We start from the raw sequence: 17829 nt of genomic DNA on the forward strand, positions 1-17829 counted from the left end.
CAGCACCTGTAACACTAATAGAGTGATCATAAAAAAGATCTGCACACTGTATCCTGTCGCAGTGCAGTGAAAGGGTTAACTGGGGTTGATCAGGGGGTTAAAACTTTATTAAGTTCAAGGTATCCGCCATATATATTCCCTATCTGGGACTGACGCTAACTGCCCTTAATGCAAGTGACACCAATACAGTGATCAGTAAAAAATCTGTACACTGTATTTGGTGACAGGGAGTGAAAGGATTAACTGGGGGTGATCAGGGGGTTAAATGTGCCTAACTGTGTGTCATGGTGTCGGTGTAGTGCTTTACTCATTGTTTGATGCCATCTCCTCTTACACTGGCACCAAAAAGGGCTTCAGGAGAGGAGATTACATAATTTCCTGTGCCTGTGTTTACATATCACAGGCACAGGATGTTCTGTGATTTGTCAGGACCGATCAGCACATCCAGGCCATAAAACATTGGCCTGGACCTGTAGATTGATCAGTTCTGGAATTAATCCGATTACCATGGGAATGGCAGGCGCCCCCTACCCGTGGGCGACGTACAGGTACATTGGTTCATGCAGCTGGTCTGCCTTGCCACAGTAAATGTGCAGAAGGCGGTTGGGAACTGGTTAAGGGCATGAAAATGTTTCTCTCATGAATTTGTTTCATATAATAGAAAAAGGGTATTTATATTCCTGTGATTGCCAATTTTGTGCTATCAGTTTTCTAGCCTGAAACAGGCACCTTATAACTGCTACTGTAATGCCCCTTTGCTCATGTCTCTCCTCTATACAACCCAATAGGCATACCCTGGCCTCCGGTTCCAGAGCAATTCCAAAGGTTGTATTTATAATATCTAAAACCTTACCCCAATATCTACATCATTTTGGGCATTTTCACATCATATGTATAAGGTCTCCTGTACTTTGACACCTAGTGCATTTGTCATCCGGTTTCCTTCCAAATGTATATAACCTCTTTGGGGTATAATAAACTCTGTGAACTAAAAATAGATGGGATACTCTTTGTGACGGGGCGAGTGACACCGATGTCCCTAGCTCCAGTATTCGTTCCCATTGTTCATTTGTTATGGGGCCTACATCTTCCTCCCACCTTTGTTTATTTTTTTCCAATCTCGCTCCCCCTTTGGACCCATCATTAATCTGCTCATATAGTTCCGAGATAGGGCCTTTAGAAGTCCCTAATTTAATTAACCTTTGAAGGTGGGGGATTTTTTGCCATCTCACTGGATGCGCCTTGAATTGGGCTTGAAGGGCATGTCTAATCTGCAGGTACGTGTAGAACAGAGAATTTGCAATAGCATATTCTCTGCTTAATTCTGAAAAAGATTATGTATTATCTAGATATAATTGCGCCAATCTGGTTATACCTAACTTTTCCCATTCTTTTAATTTCCACATAGCTAAGATTTCCTGCAGGTAGTTGTTTTCCCAGAGTGGCCCCTTATACCTCAAAGCTAACTTTCCTGCTTGCCATATTCTTTAAATCATCCTTAATGTTGGGTTCTTAGCAGGGAAGGAATCGGCCTCCAGGGTTTCTATTTTAGAATTATGTGGGGACACCATTAACATAATTTTCCCACTGGCACTCCCTCCTCCTTCTGTAATACACCCTCCCAAGTGCTACAATTGCGCTGCTAAAAAATAACTGAGGGTGTGGGACAGCCAAACCTCCCTTATTTGTTGGTAATTGTAATATTTGAAGACTGATCCTGGCCTTTCCGTTCTTCCAAATTAATTCCCTAAAGAGGGTCTCTATTTTTTTAAACCACGCTTTATTTATCCATACTGGAGAATTATGGCGCACATAGAGCAATTGTGGCATCCATATCATCTTAATGAGATTGCTTTGTCCGGCCACTGAAAGAGGAAGTCGTCCCCAGATATCGGCTTTACGTTTAAACTTACAGTAACTAAAAGTGGCTCTAAGTTATTACTAATGTATTGTTCTGGGTCTCGTGTTACCACTATTCCCAGATCCATTTTCTCCACTATTTTTAATTGGGTGATTCCTGCACCAATAGCATTGCCTGCTGGGTCCACCGGCAAAAGTAGGGACTTTTCCCAGTTTATCACCAGGCTCGAAAATCGTCCAAAAGCCTCCACTGTTTGAACTGCTGTTTTTAATGATGTTGTAGAGTCCCCCAAGAAGAGCAGGATATAGTCCGTGTAAAGTGCAGTTTTTTCCTCTCCTGCCCTTCTCTGGAACCCTTGTATGCCCTGTGAAGTTCTATTTGCGATTGCCAATGGCTCTATTGCCAGAGCAAATAGAAGGGGGGACAAGGGACATCCCTGCCTTGTCCCCCTTTCTAGCCTAAACGATTGTGAGTATTCATTGTTAATTTTTTTTTTGCACTTGGGGAATTGTTAAGTGTCCTCACCCACCTTATAAAAAAAAGGCCAAACCAAAATTTCTCCAGGACCTGCCAGAGATAATCCCACTCTAGGCTATCAAAAGCCTTAGTGGCATCCAGGGATAAGATGGATCTATCACCTATATTCTCAGTTGGCGTTTGTAGATTTAAATACAGCCTTCTAATGTTGGTGCTAGTAGATCTATTCGGGATAAATCCGGACTGATCCGGGTGTATAAGTTTCTGAATGTATTTATTTATCCTAGCCGCCAACACCCTAGCCAATATTTTGACATTTGAGCATAACAGTTATATCGGTCTAGGATGATTTATCTAATTGGTCCTTTCCTTCTTTTTGAAGCACTATTATGGTGGCTTCTGACATCGAAGAAAGCAAAATAAACAGCACAACCACATAGTGTAGCATTAAAACAAATGACAATTTATTGAAAAATAGAAATACACTCACAGAGGTACGCATGTGTAGGGCATTGCATAAAGGTGACTTGGGAGCCAGGAAAGTCCAAGGGGCACCCAGAGAACCACCAGTCTTGGCCACTAGCTGGGGATGAAGCGTGCTGAAGATGGAGGAAGCTGCTTATACTGCAACTGCAATCGGTGTTCAACCCAGGACTGTACCCCCGACGTCACTGTAGACACATGCGTTGTACACATGGGACCCAAGTTAGTTGGCTTCTTCATCAGCCTCTATAGCCAACATAGAAGTGATCTGCTCTTAAGATAATATATTGGTTGTAAAAAAACATCTTGTGTAAGATAGTTTTTTCACTATGTGTTTTTGGAAATGGCACTCGTGTTATGTCATGTTATGTCATGTGTAGTAATAGCTTACGATTATCTTTTCTTATTTAGATTTACTGAAAGGGTTACAGACAACTGCTACGCACACAGCAACTATTTCTCACTCCAGCTTGTCAGCTCGTTTGCAACAAGCATTCACAGGTAATGGGCATATTTCTCTTGTATTTCTCCTACATATTTATTTTAGAAACTTTTCTTCAACAAAGTTATTGATTTGTGTATAATATTAAAGTTCACATTTTTATTAATATAAAGTCAAATCCAAAGAGTGTATACGTACACAGTACATATGGCACTCCTAGTACAAGTGCAAAGTCAGTTGGTCCATTGGAACTTGTATCTGTATCTGTAGACCGTCATCAGGGTAAAGGAAGTGATTAGGCAACTGAATGGATGGATGAAATGGTAATCAATGGATGGATGTCTGAGCAGGAGAAGGGACTGAGACTGAAACCTCTGCAGCTCCCACAGAAGATCTGTGTAGGGTCACCTCAATGTTGAAGAAAATGAACAGCCGGGTGCTGAAGGTCAGTATCAAATAAAAATCACTTTAATAAAATAAGCAGCACACTTGCATTGAAGTTAGTTTAAAACTGTAGATATGGAACACCTGAGACTAAGCAGCTGTGATCAGTGTGAGGCTATAGGCATCACCACCACTGATATCTATACCTTGAGCTGGCTGGCTCCCTGTCATTCTCGGTCTCTGTCTGCTCAGTGATGCCCATAGCCTCACTGATCACAGCTGCTTGGTCTCAGGTGTTGCCTATCTATTCTGTTTCATGCTAACTTCAATGCAAGTGTGCTGCTTATTTTAATAAAGTTATTTTTATTACTAACCTCGGCGCTCTGCTGTTCATTTTCTTCTGCAATAATATAAAGTCACCCTTTTCTGTTTTAATACTTATAAGGAAAATAAGTACAATTACAAACATAGTCACATTGCATTATTTTGTCAACAGAAGAGGTACATAGGTTTAACAATCCAACAAAAGAGATGCATTTCAAAATTATATAATATGCATTCAAAACCATTTCTAAAGGAATTATGAAGTGGAAAGTTTGTGAAGTTACACAATTAGCAGAGCTATATCAAAATGATTGATCTCTGAAATCAGCAAAGAAATTTTTCCTACAAATTAGAGAAGTTATTCACTTTGGTGAGAAGCAAGCGTGCAGGAGAGGAGTGTGGAGAGTTTGAGTGTGCAGAGTATATGACAACAGGCAGGAATTGAGAGAGAATTTTGGTATGACAGCAGGCAGTATGTGCAGGAGAGGAGAGTAAAGGGTATGATGATGGGCATCTTGTGCAGGATAGGCTGACGCGATTCGTTTTTATATAATACAGGATATAAATATTTTTTCTCTCGAGCATCTTCCAGGACAGCCCATGAGACCTAGGGCTCCTCCTACCAGGACAGGAAACACGTTACCCCCACCAGATAAATGGGCGGTCCTCCGAGCCCCATGTCAGTATTAGTGTTTTTTCTGGATGGAGGGTAACATGTTTCCTGGAACCTGGTCCCCTAGGTCTCATGTGCAAGGGCTCTAATGGCTGTTGGGGTATTTTTTAACTAACCTCTCTCCTTGCCAGAAGCAGCATCGCCGCTGGGTGTTGTTTTGTATCTGCTGTCCCTGGTTCTCTGTGCCTGGGGAGGGCCAGGACCGGGGTGATGTTGAGCCCCATAGCATGTGGTCGCAGTGCAACATGGTGGCATCCTTTCCCTGCCGACAGCGTGGCTGTTATGTGCAGGGGAAAGAGGAAGCTGCGGCGCTTGAGGGGGCGGAGCTTCTGCACTCCAAGCTGGCCCACAGGAAGTATCCGGCGAGGGACACTTCCAGGTTGTACAGCGTCATCATTGGGTGCCGGAGACACTGTCTCCATTAACGGCGCGAACAGTGGACGCTGGCTTGCTGGTGTTTTTGATGTTGTGTAGCAGCAGCGGCTGTGGATGACCAGAGGGACAGATGGATTTTTCTGAAGTACCTGCACAGGCAGCGGATGTCTCCAACACCAGCACCTCTTAGGTAAGCCTGGAGTGTTTGTTACTTGTCACTCTCTTGTTATCCTGGTGACTGTTTTTACCCCCCCATCCCAATCATAGGCCACCTAAAAAGAAATGTGCGGTTTGCGGAAACAAATTGAGCTCCGCATGGAGCAAAGCAGTTTGCCGCACCTGTATAGAAGGCCTAGAAAAGTATGACCCAGTGGGGCGTGGCCTGGGATGGCGGACTGAGCAGACGTGTTCCCTGAGCTCTCCTGGAGTGTGATCCGCTTTTTTCCCCATATCTCCTGACTGGGCCTGTCTGGGGGGGGGGGGGGCCCGGATCCCTGAATGCCGTCTAAAATCTATGGGAGTCAGAGGAAGGCCAAAGTTGAAGTCCCCCCAGTATATTCCGGAGGATATCGCTCCAATTGCTGGCTCCCTGCCATCTCCTGTGCGCCTTTGCAATATGGCGTTGCAGACTGACCACGATGCGGACCTTGCTACGGCTCCCCCTGGAATACCTGAGATGATGGCGGCTATTTCATTGTGCCAGGCAGCCTTAACTACTAAAATTGAGGAAGTCCAGCTGGACTTGAGCCTTATTCGACAGGACTGCGACAAGATCTGCTCGCGGGTGTCAAAGACTGAACGGCATGTGAGTGAGGTGGAAGATACGGTCGCGGACCATGATGCTTCTATTCGGGCCCTGCAGTCTAAGGTCCGGGCCCTTGAGTATCGAGCGGAAGATGCAGAGAATAGGAGCCGCCGGAACAATCCCCGGATAGTGGGACTACCGGATGGGGTGGGGGGACGATTACCGGCCCAGTTCGCGGAAGACCTCCTCCGCTCCTTAATGCCGACGGCCCAGCTCTCCCAGTACTTTGCGGTGAAAGAGCTCACTGAGTTCCGCCCGGGCCTGAAGGGTCCCCTCCTTGCACCTTCATACTCCGGCTACTTAATTTCCGGGATCGGGATGAGCTGCCCTGGGCCTCTCGTGCTGCAGGCGAACTACCCTACTGCAATGTCAAGCTTCTGCTGTTTCCCGACTACAATATGGAGACCCGCTCCTTCGACTGGGTTAAGGCTGCCCTTCGATGCAAGGACATCAAGTACAGCATCTTGTTTCCGGCGAAGTTACGGGTGGTGGACGGTGAGACAGTCCGCTTCTTCACTTCTCTGAAAGATGCCTCTGCCTGGGTGGAAACCTTGCCTTAGTAAGATGGCCCTGCTGTGATATCTTTGCACTCCTAGATGGGATGGTGGGATTGACCCCCACTTGGCGATGGAACTGGGTAAGACTAACTATCCCCCTGTATTATGATCCTCTGAGGCACCCATGCACTGTTGCTACACTGGAGAGCTGAGCTGGCTGCTCTCCTGATGCCGGGTTTTCCTTGCCGCTGGCTTCCCGGTCGCCCCCCCCAGCAGATCCCTCTCCTGTTGCCCAGCACCTCAGTTATACTGCTGCCTTTTGGTTTTATTATGCTCCCTTGGTGTAATGGTGGGGCCAGCCTTTCCTTGCTGGGGGGTCCAGGCAGGTTTGTCTTTGCCCCTGTACTGTGTTTAGATCCCCCTGGGCCCCCGCGTGACACTGCGGTGCTCCGGGGGCCATATGAATGAATGAATGAAAAACTTATAAAGCGCGGCGCATGCGAACTGAATCGCTTCTGGGCGCTAGCATATGTATTGCCCGAGCTGCTGCCATGTGCTCTTGCTCTCTACTGTCCTGGGTATCTGTGCTGACCCACGTGTTGTCACCTACCTCTTCCATTAGTACTTGATCTCCCCCCCCCACATTTTTTGTCCTTTTTGATTTTTTGTTCTTTGCTTTTATGTTTTCCTGTGCCTGCCATCTGCAACAGACTTTAAAGTGTGTGCCCCTGCCTGGTCAGGAGAAAGACAATTCTTTCATCTGTTCATACACTCCAGCGACACTGGAAAGAGACTTGTGTTACCTGTACTCCTAGATCTAACCATCATTTCACTGGTTACACAACCCCAACTTTAGTTACTGGTTCATGAACTATGGGTTTTCTGGGACTTAAGTGCTCCTCACTGTTCCGAGGTGCATGGGGTGGAGGGTGGGGGATTCGGCGGTTACCGGTACTGTTTGGTTGGGTTTGTTTTACTCTGAATATACAGTTAGAGTTGGTCTTATGTTAAGTTTATTTGCCAATCTCTGGATGACTTGGTATGACACTGTGCTGAGGCTGGTGGGCTGCTCGGCTCTGGTGGACCCAGGATTGAGGACTTTTCTCCCCTGGTGCACTGGCTCCGGACGCTGCCGCAGAGGTGTCACCTTCACTATGTTCCCACGTCCCCCTCATGGCTAAGGGCATGGTGGTCTTGTGGAATATGAGGGGACTGAATTCCGCTGTCAAGCGCTCTCTGGTACTCAATTATCTGAGGAAGCTCCACCCCCAGGTGTGTATCCTTCAGGAGACGTACCTTGTGGGATCCCAAATCCTGAGTCTGAAGCGGTCATGGGTTGGTGCACACTATCATGCACCTTATTCTAACTACGCCAGAGGCATTAGTATTCTGGTGCACAGATCCCTGCCCTTTTGGCTTTTGGATGTGAAGCTTGACTCAGGAGGCAGGTATGTGCTTTTACATGCTCTGATTTCGGAGATTCCCTTTCTGTTGTTGGGGGTGTATCTGCCCCCCCCAGCTGATTTAGATTTACTACACTCGCTTATGCCGCAGATTATGATGTATAATGTTGACAATGTCCTGGTTATGGGTGAAAAGTATGGACAGCAAAGGGACTATAACAGTGCTATATAAAGTAAGTTATAACAAATAATTTTTAATATTTTATTAAAAATATCATAAGAGAATGATACATCACATAACAAGAAGATTTTAAAGACATATTATTTTAAACATGTGATTTCCGGGTCGCTGGAGATCCCAATAGAAACAGATAGCTGGTCGTTTGATATGATCGCAACCAGGGTGGTAATACCCGATATATTTTGCTTATCAACAGGCTTCCTTAGGGGTGAGGTTAGGACCAATAAAAAGCCAGCTCTATTAATAATGAAAAACACACATGTTACATATAAGACAAAATCGCATAGATTACATTACAAATAATTAGTTAAATCAAATTTGTTTGCTTTCATTTAGGGAGGACATGCTGACCTTCTACCCCGGGTGGGGAGGAGAAAAGAAAATCAATCGTTGATCCTGCCAGTAACTTGGGACACCAATATGTTCCACAGCCAACAATGGGGCGTGGAGCCTTAATCCAAGGTAGACGCTCCGTGCAGGGGCATTGGCTCAACCACAGAAGGGGAGAAGGAGACCCAGCTGTAGGGAACATATAACGCCTAATGAGTGTAGTGTTCCAAAATTGAATTTAAATCAACTAAGTTTAAAATCAGCACTTACTAAGTTTAATATATGAAAGCACCTATGGGGGCAGCCAAAGATACCAGATCAATCAGATCATCCACAGTGCTGGAACAAGCCTGATCAGCCACTTATATAGTATACACAAGGGAGAAAAGAAAAAAAAAAAAGAGAAGACATTATCAATATGCATAAGCATGAAAATGTCCTGGTTATAGGTGACTTCAATTTGGTTCCGTCTAGGGATCTGGACAGACTGCACGCCTCTGGTCCCCAGCAGCATGGCCTCACCATTGGACGACTGCCTTTCATATGACAGATATTTGGCGTCCTCTCCATCCCTCTAATAAGGAATACACCTGCCTATTTAGCACTTATCGGACCATGTCCCGCATTGACCTGGCGTTTACCTCCCCCGCTCTTGTACGGAGGGTGGTCAGTGCTGAGATCCTCTCAAGGGGCATCTCGGACCATGCTCCGATATCTGTTACTATCCAGCTTTCTCAGGTGGAGGGCGTGCAATTGTGGAGGCTGTCCAGGTACTGGATCATGGACCCTGAGATACAGGCAGATATCTGGATGAATAATGAGAACACTGCTACCCCCCTGAGTGGGACGCTTTCAAATACTGGCTCAGAGGAGATTATATGGCTTGGATAGCGGCGCACAAGCGGGAATCCATGCAGTCTCTGAGCATATGTGCGATCCCCTGACTCAGATCACTATGTGACCTGGCAGGATGCCCTGAGGGACTTGTCCCTGCTTAGGGTGGACCTTACAAAGAAGTTCATGCTTGAGAGCGCTCAGAGTCTTTGAATACAGAGACAAGAACGGTAGGCTGCTGGCTTGGCTTGCCAGGGGGCAGCGGACCGTGACTCATGTTGGTAGACTACGGAATCGGGATGGAGGGCTACTGACATCCTTCACGGACATTGGTGCCAGATTCCTAGAATACTATCAAGCCCTTTATTCTAGGGCGAGCTATGACTGCTCTGAGCTTCTTCAATATTTGGACCAAGTTTCCCTCCCCTCCTTAGATGAAGAGAAATGTAAGAAGTTGGATGCAGATGTCTCCCTGGAAGAGGTGCAGGAAGCCTTAAACTCCATGCAGTCTGGGAAGACCCCTGGGCCGGATGGGATACCAATCAAGTTTTACTCTGTATTCCAGGAGCTTCTTGCTCCCAGGCTTACCTCAATGCTGCAGCAATTCTATAACCTAGATTCCCTCCCGGACTCAATGTCTGACGCAATAGTGGTGTTTGGTGCCCAAAACTGGTAAGGACCCTGAGGAATGTCCCTCGTATAGGCCTATCTCCTTGATTAATGCGCATGCCAAGCTCCTTGCAAAGATTTTGGCTATTAGACTTGGTAAAGTGATTGAAGACCTTGTTCAAGTAGATCAGACCGGGTATATGCCGGGGAGGGGACTGACATCAATATCTGGCGCCTATTCCTGAATTTGGCCACATCCCATAGCAACGGAGGAACTAGTCATAGCCTCTCTTGATGCCGGGAAGGCTTTTGATTCTGTAGAATGGGAGTACTTATGGGCGGTGTTGAAGAAGTTTGGTATATGGCCTAAATTTCTCAGGTGGCTAGGTATGCTCAATAGGACCCCTAGGGCTAGGATTCGGGTGATTCCTTGCTGGACTACTTTCTCCTCCAGAGGGGGACCCGGCAGGGGTGCCCCCTGTTGCCTAGTTTGATTGCTCTGGCGCCCCTGGCCGTCCTGGTCAGGGACTTGGACCGTATTGTGGGACTCCAGGTCGGCCCTCTGGAGGAGAAGATATCTCTATGCACGGATGACACCCTCTTATACTTACATGACGCAGATGCTTCACTGACTTCTGCCCTTGAGACTTTTGACGAGTTTGGTACGTTTTCTGGGGTATGTATTAACTGGACTGTCTGTCCTGTTTCCCCTGGATGTGAGGGCTAGAAACGCAGCCCCCCAGACCGCATTGCAGTGGGTTGAGGAATATACATATCTAGGAACTAGGATCTCTCAAGACCTTCAGTCCTTCCACCACCTAAATCTGCGGCCGGTTGTTGATTGCCTCAAAGACCACTGTTCCCGTTTACCACTTAACCTTTTGGGTCGTATTAACGTTTTGAAGATGATGTACCTGCCCAAGTTTAATTATATCTTTTAGAAACTGCCCTTTATGGATCTCCCTGTCCTTTTTTAAAGAACTGGACAGCTGCATTGACTATTTTCTGTGACGGGGATCGTCTCCTCGATTGGCTTGATCGACTCTTCAGCTGCCTGTTGGATCTGGAGGGCTGGCCCTGCCTAACCTACTGGTGTATTACTGGGCGGCTGTACTGGTTACAGTGCGGTGGTGGGGGCCAATGTGTCTATCTGCCTGGAGGCGGCGATTGTGGGCCCCCTCACCAAACTCGGCAACTTGATTTATAGAGGGGCCTCAGTGTACCACTCTTTGCCAGCTCCATCTAGGGCTACACTGCAGGTGTGGGGAGTGGCTAGACCTTGCTTACTATCTCCCAATCGATGGTCCCCTTTGTCACGTTGTGGGGGAACCCTTCCCTTGAGCACTTCCGATCCATACCGGATCCACAGTTGTGGGCTCGTTGTGGCATTAAGCTGTTGAGGGATGTTATCTCTAATGGGTCCTTGCTTCCCTTTCGGGACCTAGCAAACCGGTTCAGCCTCCCAAACTGGATGCTGTTCCGTTACTATCAGCTGCGGCATGCCTTATTGGCCCAATTTCTGACACCTCCTAGCCTCGAGGCGGATGCTGTTGAGGACTTGTTAGCCCAGAGCTCTCTGGCTAAACCTCTGTCTGCATTGTAGCTGACGCTTATTCAGAAGGACTCCCCAAAGATGGATTCACTATGGAGGAAGTGGGAAGGAGATATCCCGTCCCTGGACAGGGAGTTGGGCAGGAATGTTTTGAAGATGGCTACAAATTGGTGATATCCTCTAGGGATAAATTAATGCAGACAAAATTCTTGCATAGGGTATACTTCACGCCTCAGAGACTGCATGGGATCTATCCACAATTCTCTCCTAACTGCCCGCGATGCCAATCTCCTGACGGTGCATATATCCATATGTTTTGGGCCTGCCCCAAACGCTCGGACTACTGGTCCAACATATTTGAATTTATTAATGTCCGTCTCCACTTGGATGTCCCGGTTTCTGCTGAATTGGCTTAACAGGATGATGACAGAGGCCACAATACACTAAATTGCTGTTATTACTGTTGCTTTTTTAGGCCAAAAAAGTGATTTTGCTCAAATGGACTTCCAGGGCTTGGATGACACACCTGTGTAGTGTGTTTATTTTTTTGTCACTTTTCCTCCAGGTGAATGGGTAGGGGTACAATGTACCCCCATACTCATTCACATAGGGTGGGGGGCCGGGATCTGGGGGCTCCCAGATTCCGATAAGCCCGCAGACCCCGACAACCAATGGCCAGGGTTGTCAGGAAGGGGCCCTTGTCCTCATCAACATGGGGGCAAGGTGCTTTGGGGTGGGGGGTGCAGTGCCCCCTTGCTCCAAAGCACCCACCCCCCCCCCCATGTTGATGAGGACAAGGGCCCCTTCCATGCCGTTTAAAAAAAAAAATGGCGTGGAGTTCCCCTTCATGCACAAGTCGCATGCCAAAGTCAGATCTGTTAATACGGAATCTGACTTTGACCCGAGTTCAGAAAAAAAGTAATGCAGGAACTACTTTGAAGTCGTCATGACTTAAAGTCGTGCCAGTATGAATAGTAGTCATTGAAAATCATAAAGAATGACTTGTCATACGATTTTGCCTTTCAATATCGTGCTACAAGTCGTATAAGTGTGAAAGGGAACTAAGTCTACCTTTAGCTCTTTTAAGAATCGAATTGACAAGTTTTAGGCTCCCACAGAGGGTCCATCCTCAAATAGAAATAGCGCGCGCGCTATTGTGGAATTTATGCGCCTACGTCTAGTGCGCACGCATGTGCGCGGCGTGCATGAGTCTTCGGATGCGTGCGCAGCAACATGTGCGCGGCGTGCGTCAACATGTGCGCGCGCAGCTTCGTGATGCACGCGCAGACGGCGGCATGCATGCGTGCAAGAGGTCTATCTCAGCTGTTCTCTATGAGGCTAGAGATTGCAGGACAGAGATGGTCTGGTGACTTGCACCCAGTCCATTAAAGCTCAGTCCACCTCACCCATCCTGGCTGATGGTGGACACAGAGAGTATTTGTGCACAAGTTTTCAGTATTATTACTACTGGATGGTGGACAGTGACATTTGCTTAAGGTGCATAGTGGGCTCTGCATCTTGCTGGCCATCAAATAGCAGCATCAGTGCTGGTCTATAGGTCCGCAAGTGGATGCAACTTTTGTGAGTACCTCGGCTTTATTATGGGTAAAGGTTTAGGGACTAGAAGTACAAAAAGTTCTAAGGGTCGCCATCAGGCTCGGAGGTTCTCGGGCATGCTCCTGTGGCTATTTCCTCTCCTGATAAATTAGAGGAGGCCCAGGGTGAACCATCAGGGCTGCCAGGTGCCTCATCTGCCCTTGTCCCGCCTGCTCCAGTTTTTGTGACACAGGAGGCTCTGGCCTCGGCTATGGGTGGACTGGAGCAAAGATTAGTGACCTTGATTGCGAGAGAGAGAAAAACGCACAAGGCCCCCCCCCTCTCCCTCTGCAGAGTTCCTCATGGCAGAACAACTATCCTCAGAAGAGGTTGATTTACCCTCAGGGGATCAGGCAGAGGGTCGGTCAGAGGTCTCGGACTCTGAAGATTCTACCCTGGGGGAACCATTTTTTCAGCATCTCAGTCAGAAAGACTGTCGGTGCAGTCCCTCACTGAGATGGTCCGTTCGGCCTTCAAGTTGCCTCTTTTAGAGCCAGCATCGAGTTCAGTCTCTTCCTTAGGCTCTTTAAAAGCTCCTCAAGCTAACTATTCCTTCCCAGTTCATCCTCTACTGGAAGGTCTTATCTATAAGGATTGGGAACATCCAGATAGATTTTTTTCTTCCTCCTAAAAATGTTTTCGTTTTTTTTACCCCATGGATTTTCACCCAGACATCTTCCGGGGCATTTGTCAGAGGTGGGGAACACCAGATGTGGATCTCTTTGCAGCAAGGTTCAATGAGAAGGTGGACAATTTTCTGTCCTGAACTTACCTTCGCAGGATAAACTCGGAATGAAAACCAGTGGTTCTGGTCGCTCTAGCTTGGCCCAGAAGGGCTTGGTACGCAGAGATTGTAAGGATGTCTATAGAACACCCATGGATCCTTCCACTTCGTCCAGACCTGCTCTCACAGGGGCCATTATTCCACCCTTCCTTACGGTCTCAAAAATGTTACGATCTGGCTGTTGAAACCCATATCCTAAAGAGAAGGGGTCTCTCGAATTCTTTAGTGTCTACACTAATTATGCCAGAAAGCCAGCTTCTAGGCTTATTTATTACAGAGTTTGGAAGGCATATGTAGCCTAGTGCGAAGCCCAAAAGGTGGCATTCTCGCAGGTATTTCATTGACCGAATACTGGAGTCTCTGCAGTTGGGGGCAGACATGAGATTAGCCTTGAGTACCATCAAGTGCCAGGTTTCGGCCTTATCAATATTTTTTCAAAGGCCACTGGCTACACATTCTCTGGTTAAAACCTTCTTACATGGGATGATTCGTGTTAATCCTCCAATTAAAACCCCCTTGTGCCCATGGGACCTGAATCTGGTTCTCTCTGCCCAACAAAAGCAACCTTTTGAGCCTCTAGCTCACATCCCTTGGTCCTCTTGACCAGGAAGATGGTGTTCTTGGTAGCCATAGCCTCTGCTAGGAGGGTATCGGAGTTGCCGGCCCTTTTATCTAAAGAGCCATACCTAATTCTTCACAAGGACAGAGTGGTCCTATGGCCTCATCCGGCCTTCCTCCCTAAGGTAGTTTCAAACTTCCATCTGAACCAAGATCTGGCTCTTCCTTCTTTTCTTCCGGAACCTAGTTCTGCAACAGATAGATCGTTGCATACTCTGGATGTACTGCGAGCAGTAAAAATCTATCTTAGAGCTACTGCTAAGATTTGGAAATCAGACATCTTATTCGTTCTGCCAGATGGTCCTAGAAGCGGACAGGCAGCGTCTAAGTCCACTATTTCTAAATGGATTTGACAGGTCATTACTCAAGCCTGTGGCTTGAAAGGAAAGATTCCTCCACTTAAGATTAAAGTGCACTCCACTAGAGCGGTTGGCACTTCCTGGGCAGTGCATCATCATGCCTCCATGACTCAGGTCTGCAAGGCCGCGACCTGGTCGTCAGTTCACACTTTTACCAAATTTTACCAATTGGATATACAAAAGAGTGAGGAGGGCGCCTCTGGGCACAGTGTGCTGCAGGCTGCAGTTTGATTCCTCATGTCTGATGGCGCCCGACGGGCTTTGGTGTGTCTCTCCCCTCATTAGCATTGCTTTTGGATGTCCCACATAGTAATTACTATGCTTCTCTGTGTCCCGTGATGTACGATAAAGAAAATAGCTTACCTGTAAAATCCTTTTCTTGGAGTACATCACGGGACACAGAGCTCCCGCCCCTCTTGATGGGGATTTTGGGACACTTATTGCTTTGCTACAAAACTGAGGTACTCCCGGTATGGGAGGGGTTATATAGGGGAGGGAACTTCCTGCCTTAGAGGCGTGCCAGTGTCCATCACCTGAACGTAGACTCTAACGCACATAATAATTACTATGCTTCTCTGTGTCCCGTGATGTACTCCAAGAAATGGATTTTACAGGTAAGCTGTTATAAAAATCCTATTTTTCAGACAGAGATCAGGGGTCACAATCTCCAGATTCTATCCGACAACATTGCGACGGTTGCGTACCTCAACAAACAGGGAGGTACGAGGAGTCGGATTCTTCAATCTATTGCCCAGAAGATTTTATCATGGGCAGAAGGGAATCTAGCTTTAATTGCAGCAGTACACCTGAAGGGGATGCAAAACTTTCTGGCAGACTATCTCAGTCGCTACAGGGTGGATCGAGACAATTGGTCTCTTCATCCCGAGGTATTTGCGGAGCTCCTTGACAAATGGGGTTGTCCCGAAGCGGATCTGTTCACAAACCAGGACAACCGCAAGACAGAGGAGTTCTTTTCTCTGAACCCAGTAGATCAATAATTGGGGATCGATGCTCTGGCGAATCTGTGGCCATTTGGCCTCTGTTACGCCTTCCCGCCGATCAGACTTATTCCGGAAGTTTCTCCTAGAAGAAACAGACCTTATTCTAATTGCCCCTTTTTGGCCCAAGAGGCCATGGTTTTCCCTGCTACAGACTCTGGTCTCGGAGCCTCCACTCAGGCTTCCGAAGAGAGAAGACTTACTATCGCAGGGTCCAGTGTCACACCCACAGGTAGTTTCCTTAACCTCCCTGGCGGTATGATTATTTCAGATTTTAGGTGCTGAAAGCGGTACCATTATTTTGCATGGAAATTTGGCGTTTTAGATTGCAGGCCTGTAATTCTTAGGAATAACTCACCTAAATCTGTCCAAACCAGAGTCTAGTAGACGTCTCGGGTATGATAAAGTTTGAAACACAAAATCATAAATTATAATATAATAAATAACAAATAATAATTTAATAATAACAATACTTTTTATTCAATACATTTTAGTAAATAATATAATCAAAAACTCAGATTTTTTTTTTTTTGGTCAAACAAGATTGCAATATTAGTAGTCAGTAAACGTCTCGGGTATGGAAAATTTTAAAACAAGGTACAGCACAAAGTCCAACGCCACAGTCGGGACAATAGAAACGTGTTTCTTTTTGGATTTTTCTTCCGGTGTCGTCACGCTTGGAGCAGCAAACCACACACATCCTTGTGGGTGCTGTTTTTTTTTCAGTGGGTGGAATGTGGTCCATAAAGTGACGACCAGTCAGTCGTTCAGGGTTCACAACACCAGAAGCCCGACGTCCAGATCGGTTTACAGCCATTGGCGTCTGGTGCTTTAGAAAGATGAGTTCGGCAACCTTTCACACAAAGTCCGCATGGACCATAGGAGTCACTTTTTTTTTTTTCATCAGAATGAAGGCATTCCACAGGCACTGTTCCAGAAGATGCCTGAAGATTTTTTTATAGTATTTTTTTGGCTGCTTCCTCATGGCTGGATAAATGGTCATGGCCTGGTCAGCTCTGTCCACACCTCACATGGTGGTGTTGTAGTCCACCACAACCTGTGGCTTCATCACATCCTTTCCACCTTCGGTGTGTACCATTACGGTCGAGGTGTTATGAATGGTACGTCTTTTTTGTCCCGCCACCTCAGTGCGATCATTTTACCTTTCTGCCAGGCAACTACTTCTCCTGCCCCAAGATTTTTATTGGCAAAGGTTGATGGCATGTCACACCGGTTGGGCCTCACGGTCCCATATGTGTCCGTCTTGTTCATGAGAAGGAACTCATAGAGTTCTGGGGACATATAAAAATTGTCTGTGGTGACACAGTAGCCCTGGTTCAGCAATAGCTCAATCAAGGAAAGAACCAAAGCGGTTGGTTGCCATTCCAAAACTGCTGAATCGCTGGCAGAATTTGGTCCCTTTCCCGGTGTACAGGACTGAATTCCAGATGTACCCAGAGCTGGATTCACATAGCATAAATGACTTTATGCCAAATCGAGCACGCTTTAATGCGATATATTGTATCCAGCTAAGTCTACCTTTGTTGGCCATGAGACTTTCGTCAATAGTTATGTCTCTATCTGGAACATAGGTCTGCTGAAAATGATTCAAAATAAGCTGATAAATCTCCCAATTTTTTTTCAGTTTTGGAGCTGGATGAGAACTCTCATCAAAGTCTTCATTATTTGCAAAGTGCAAATATTTCATAATCAGCGAAAATGTATATTCCGACATAACTGTGTCAAAAAAAGGAGTGGCCAATCATTTGTTGATTGTCCAGTACCATTTCTGCAGGGGTTTCCCCACCACTCCCTGTAAAATTATAAGGCCAAGAAACTTCCAGATGTCCGCTCTGGTTACTGGTTCCCATTTTCTGCGCCTTGAAAATCGCCAAGGGATTGTCATCCTCAACATCCACTTTGATCCAAGGTGCTCCTGTAAACGGAAATCTTGGGGGCGCTACGTGCTCCGTACCGCAATCAATTGAGCACCAAGTCTGCACATCGCTGGGCACAGTCGCAGGATCATCGCTAAAAATTACTTTTTTTTTTTTTTTATAACATCCAGTTTATTGAAAGAAAGGTAAGAAGAGCTTAATACGGGAGTCGCAGCTCCCAACCAAAACGTAATACAAGACAATCCAGCAAAAGGTGCGTTATCAAGTGAGATTACTATTTGTAACA

The 17829-nt window shown here is 46.5% G+C and overlaps 1 protein-coding gene across 8 annotated transcripts in view; it reads left to right on the forward strand.

Moving 5' to 3' along the window:
* UBN2 (ubinuclein 2) overlaps nucleotides 1–17829 on the forward strand; it is a 1075602-nt gene that overhangs the window by 1048359 nt on the left and 9414 nt on the right. For all 8 annotated transcript variants that reach the window (XM_040360987.1, XM_040360994.1, XM_040360990.1 and 5 more), the window contains one exon: nucleotides 3233–3322. In XM_040360987.1, coding sequence (XP_040216921.1) covers nucleotides 3233–3322 — 90 coding nt within the window. The remainder of the gene's footprint in view (nucleotides 1–3232; nucleotides 3323–17829) is intronic.

This window comes from Rana temporaria, chromosome 7, assembly GCF_905171775.1.
Source record: "Rana temporaria chromosome 7, aRanTem1.1, whole genome shotgun sequence".
NCBI lineage: Eukaryota > Metazoa > Chordata > Amphibia > Anura > Ranidae > Rana > Rana temporaria.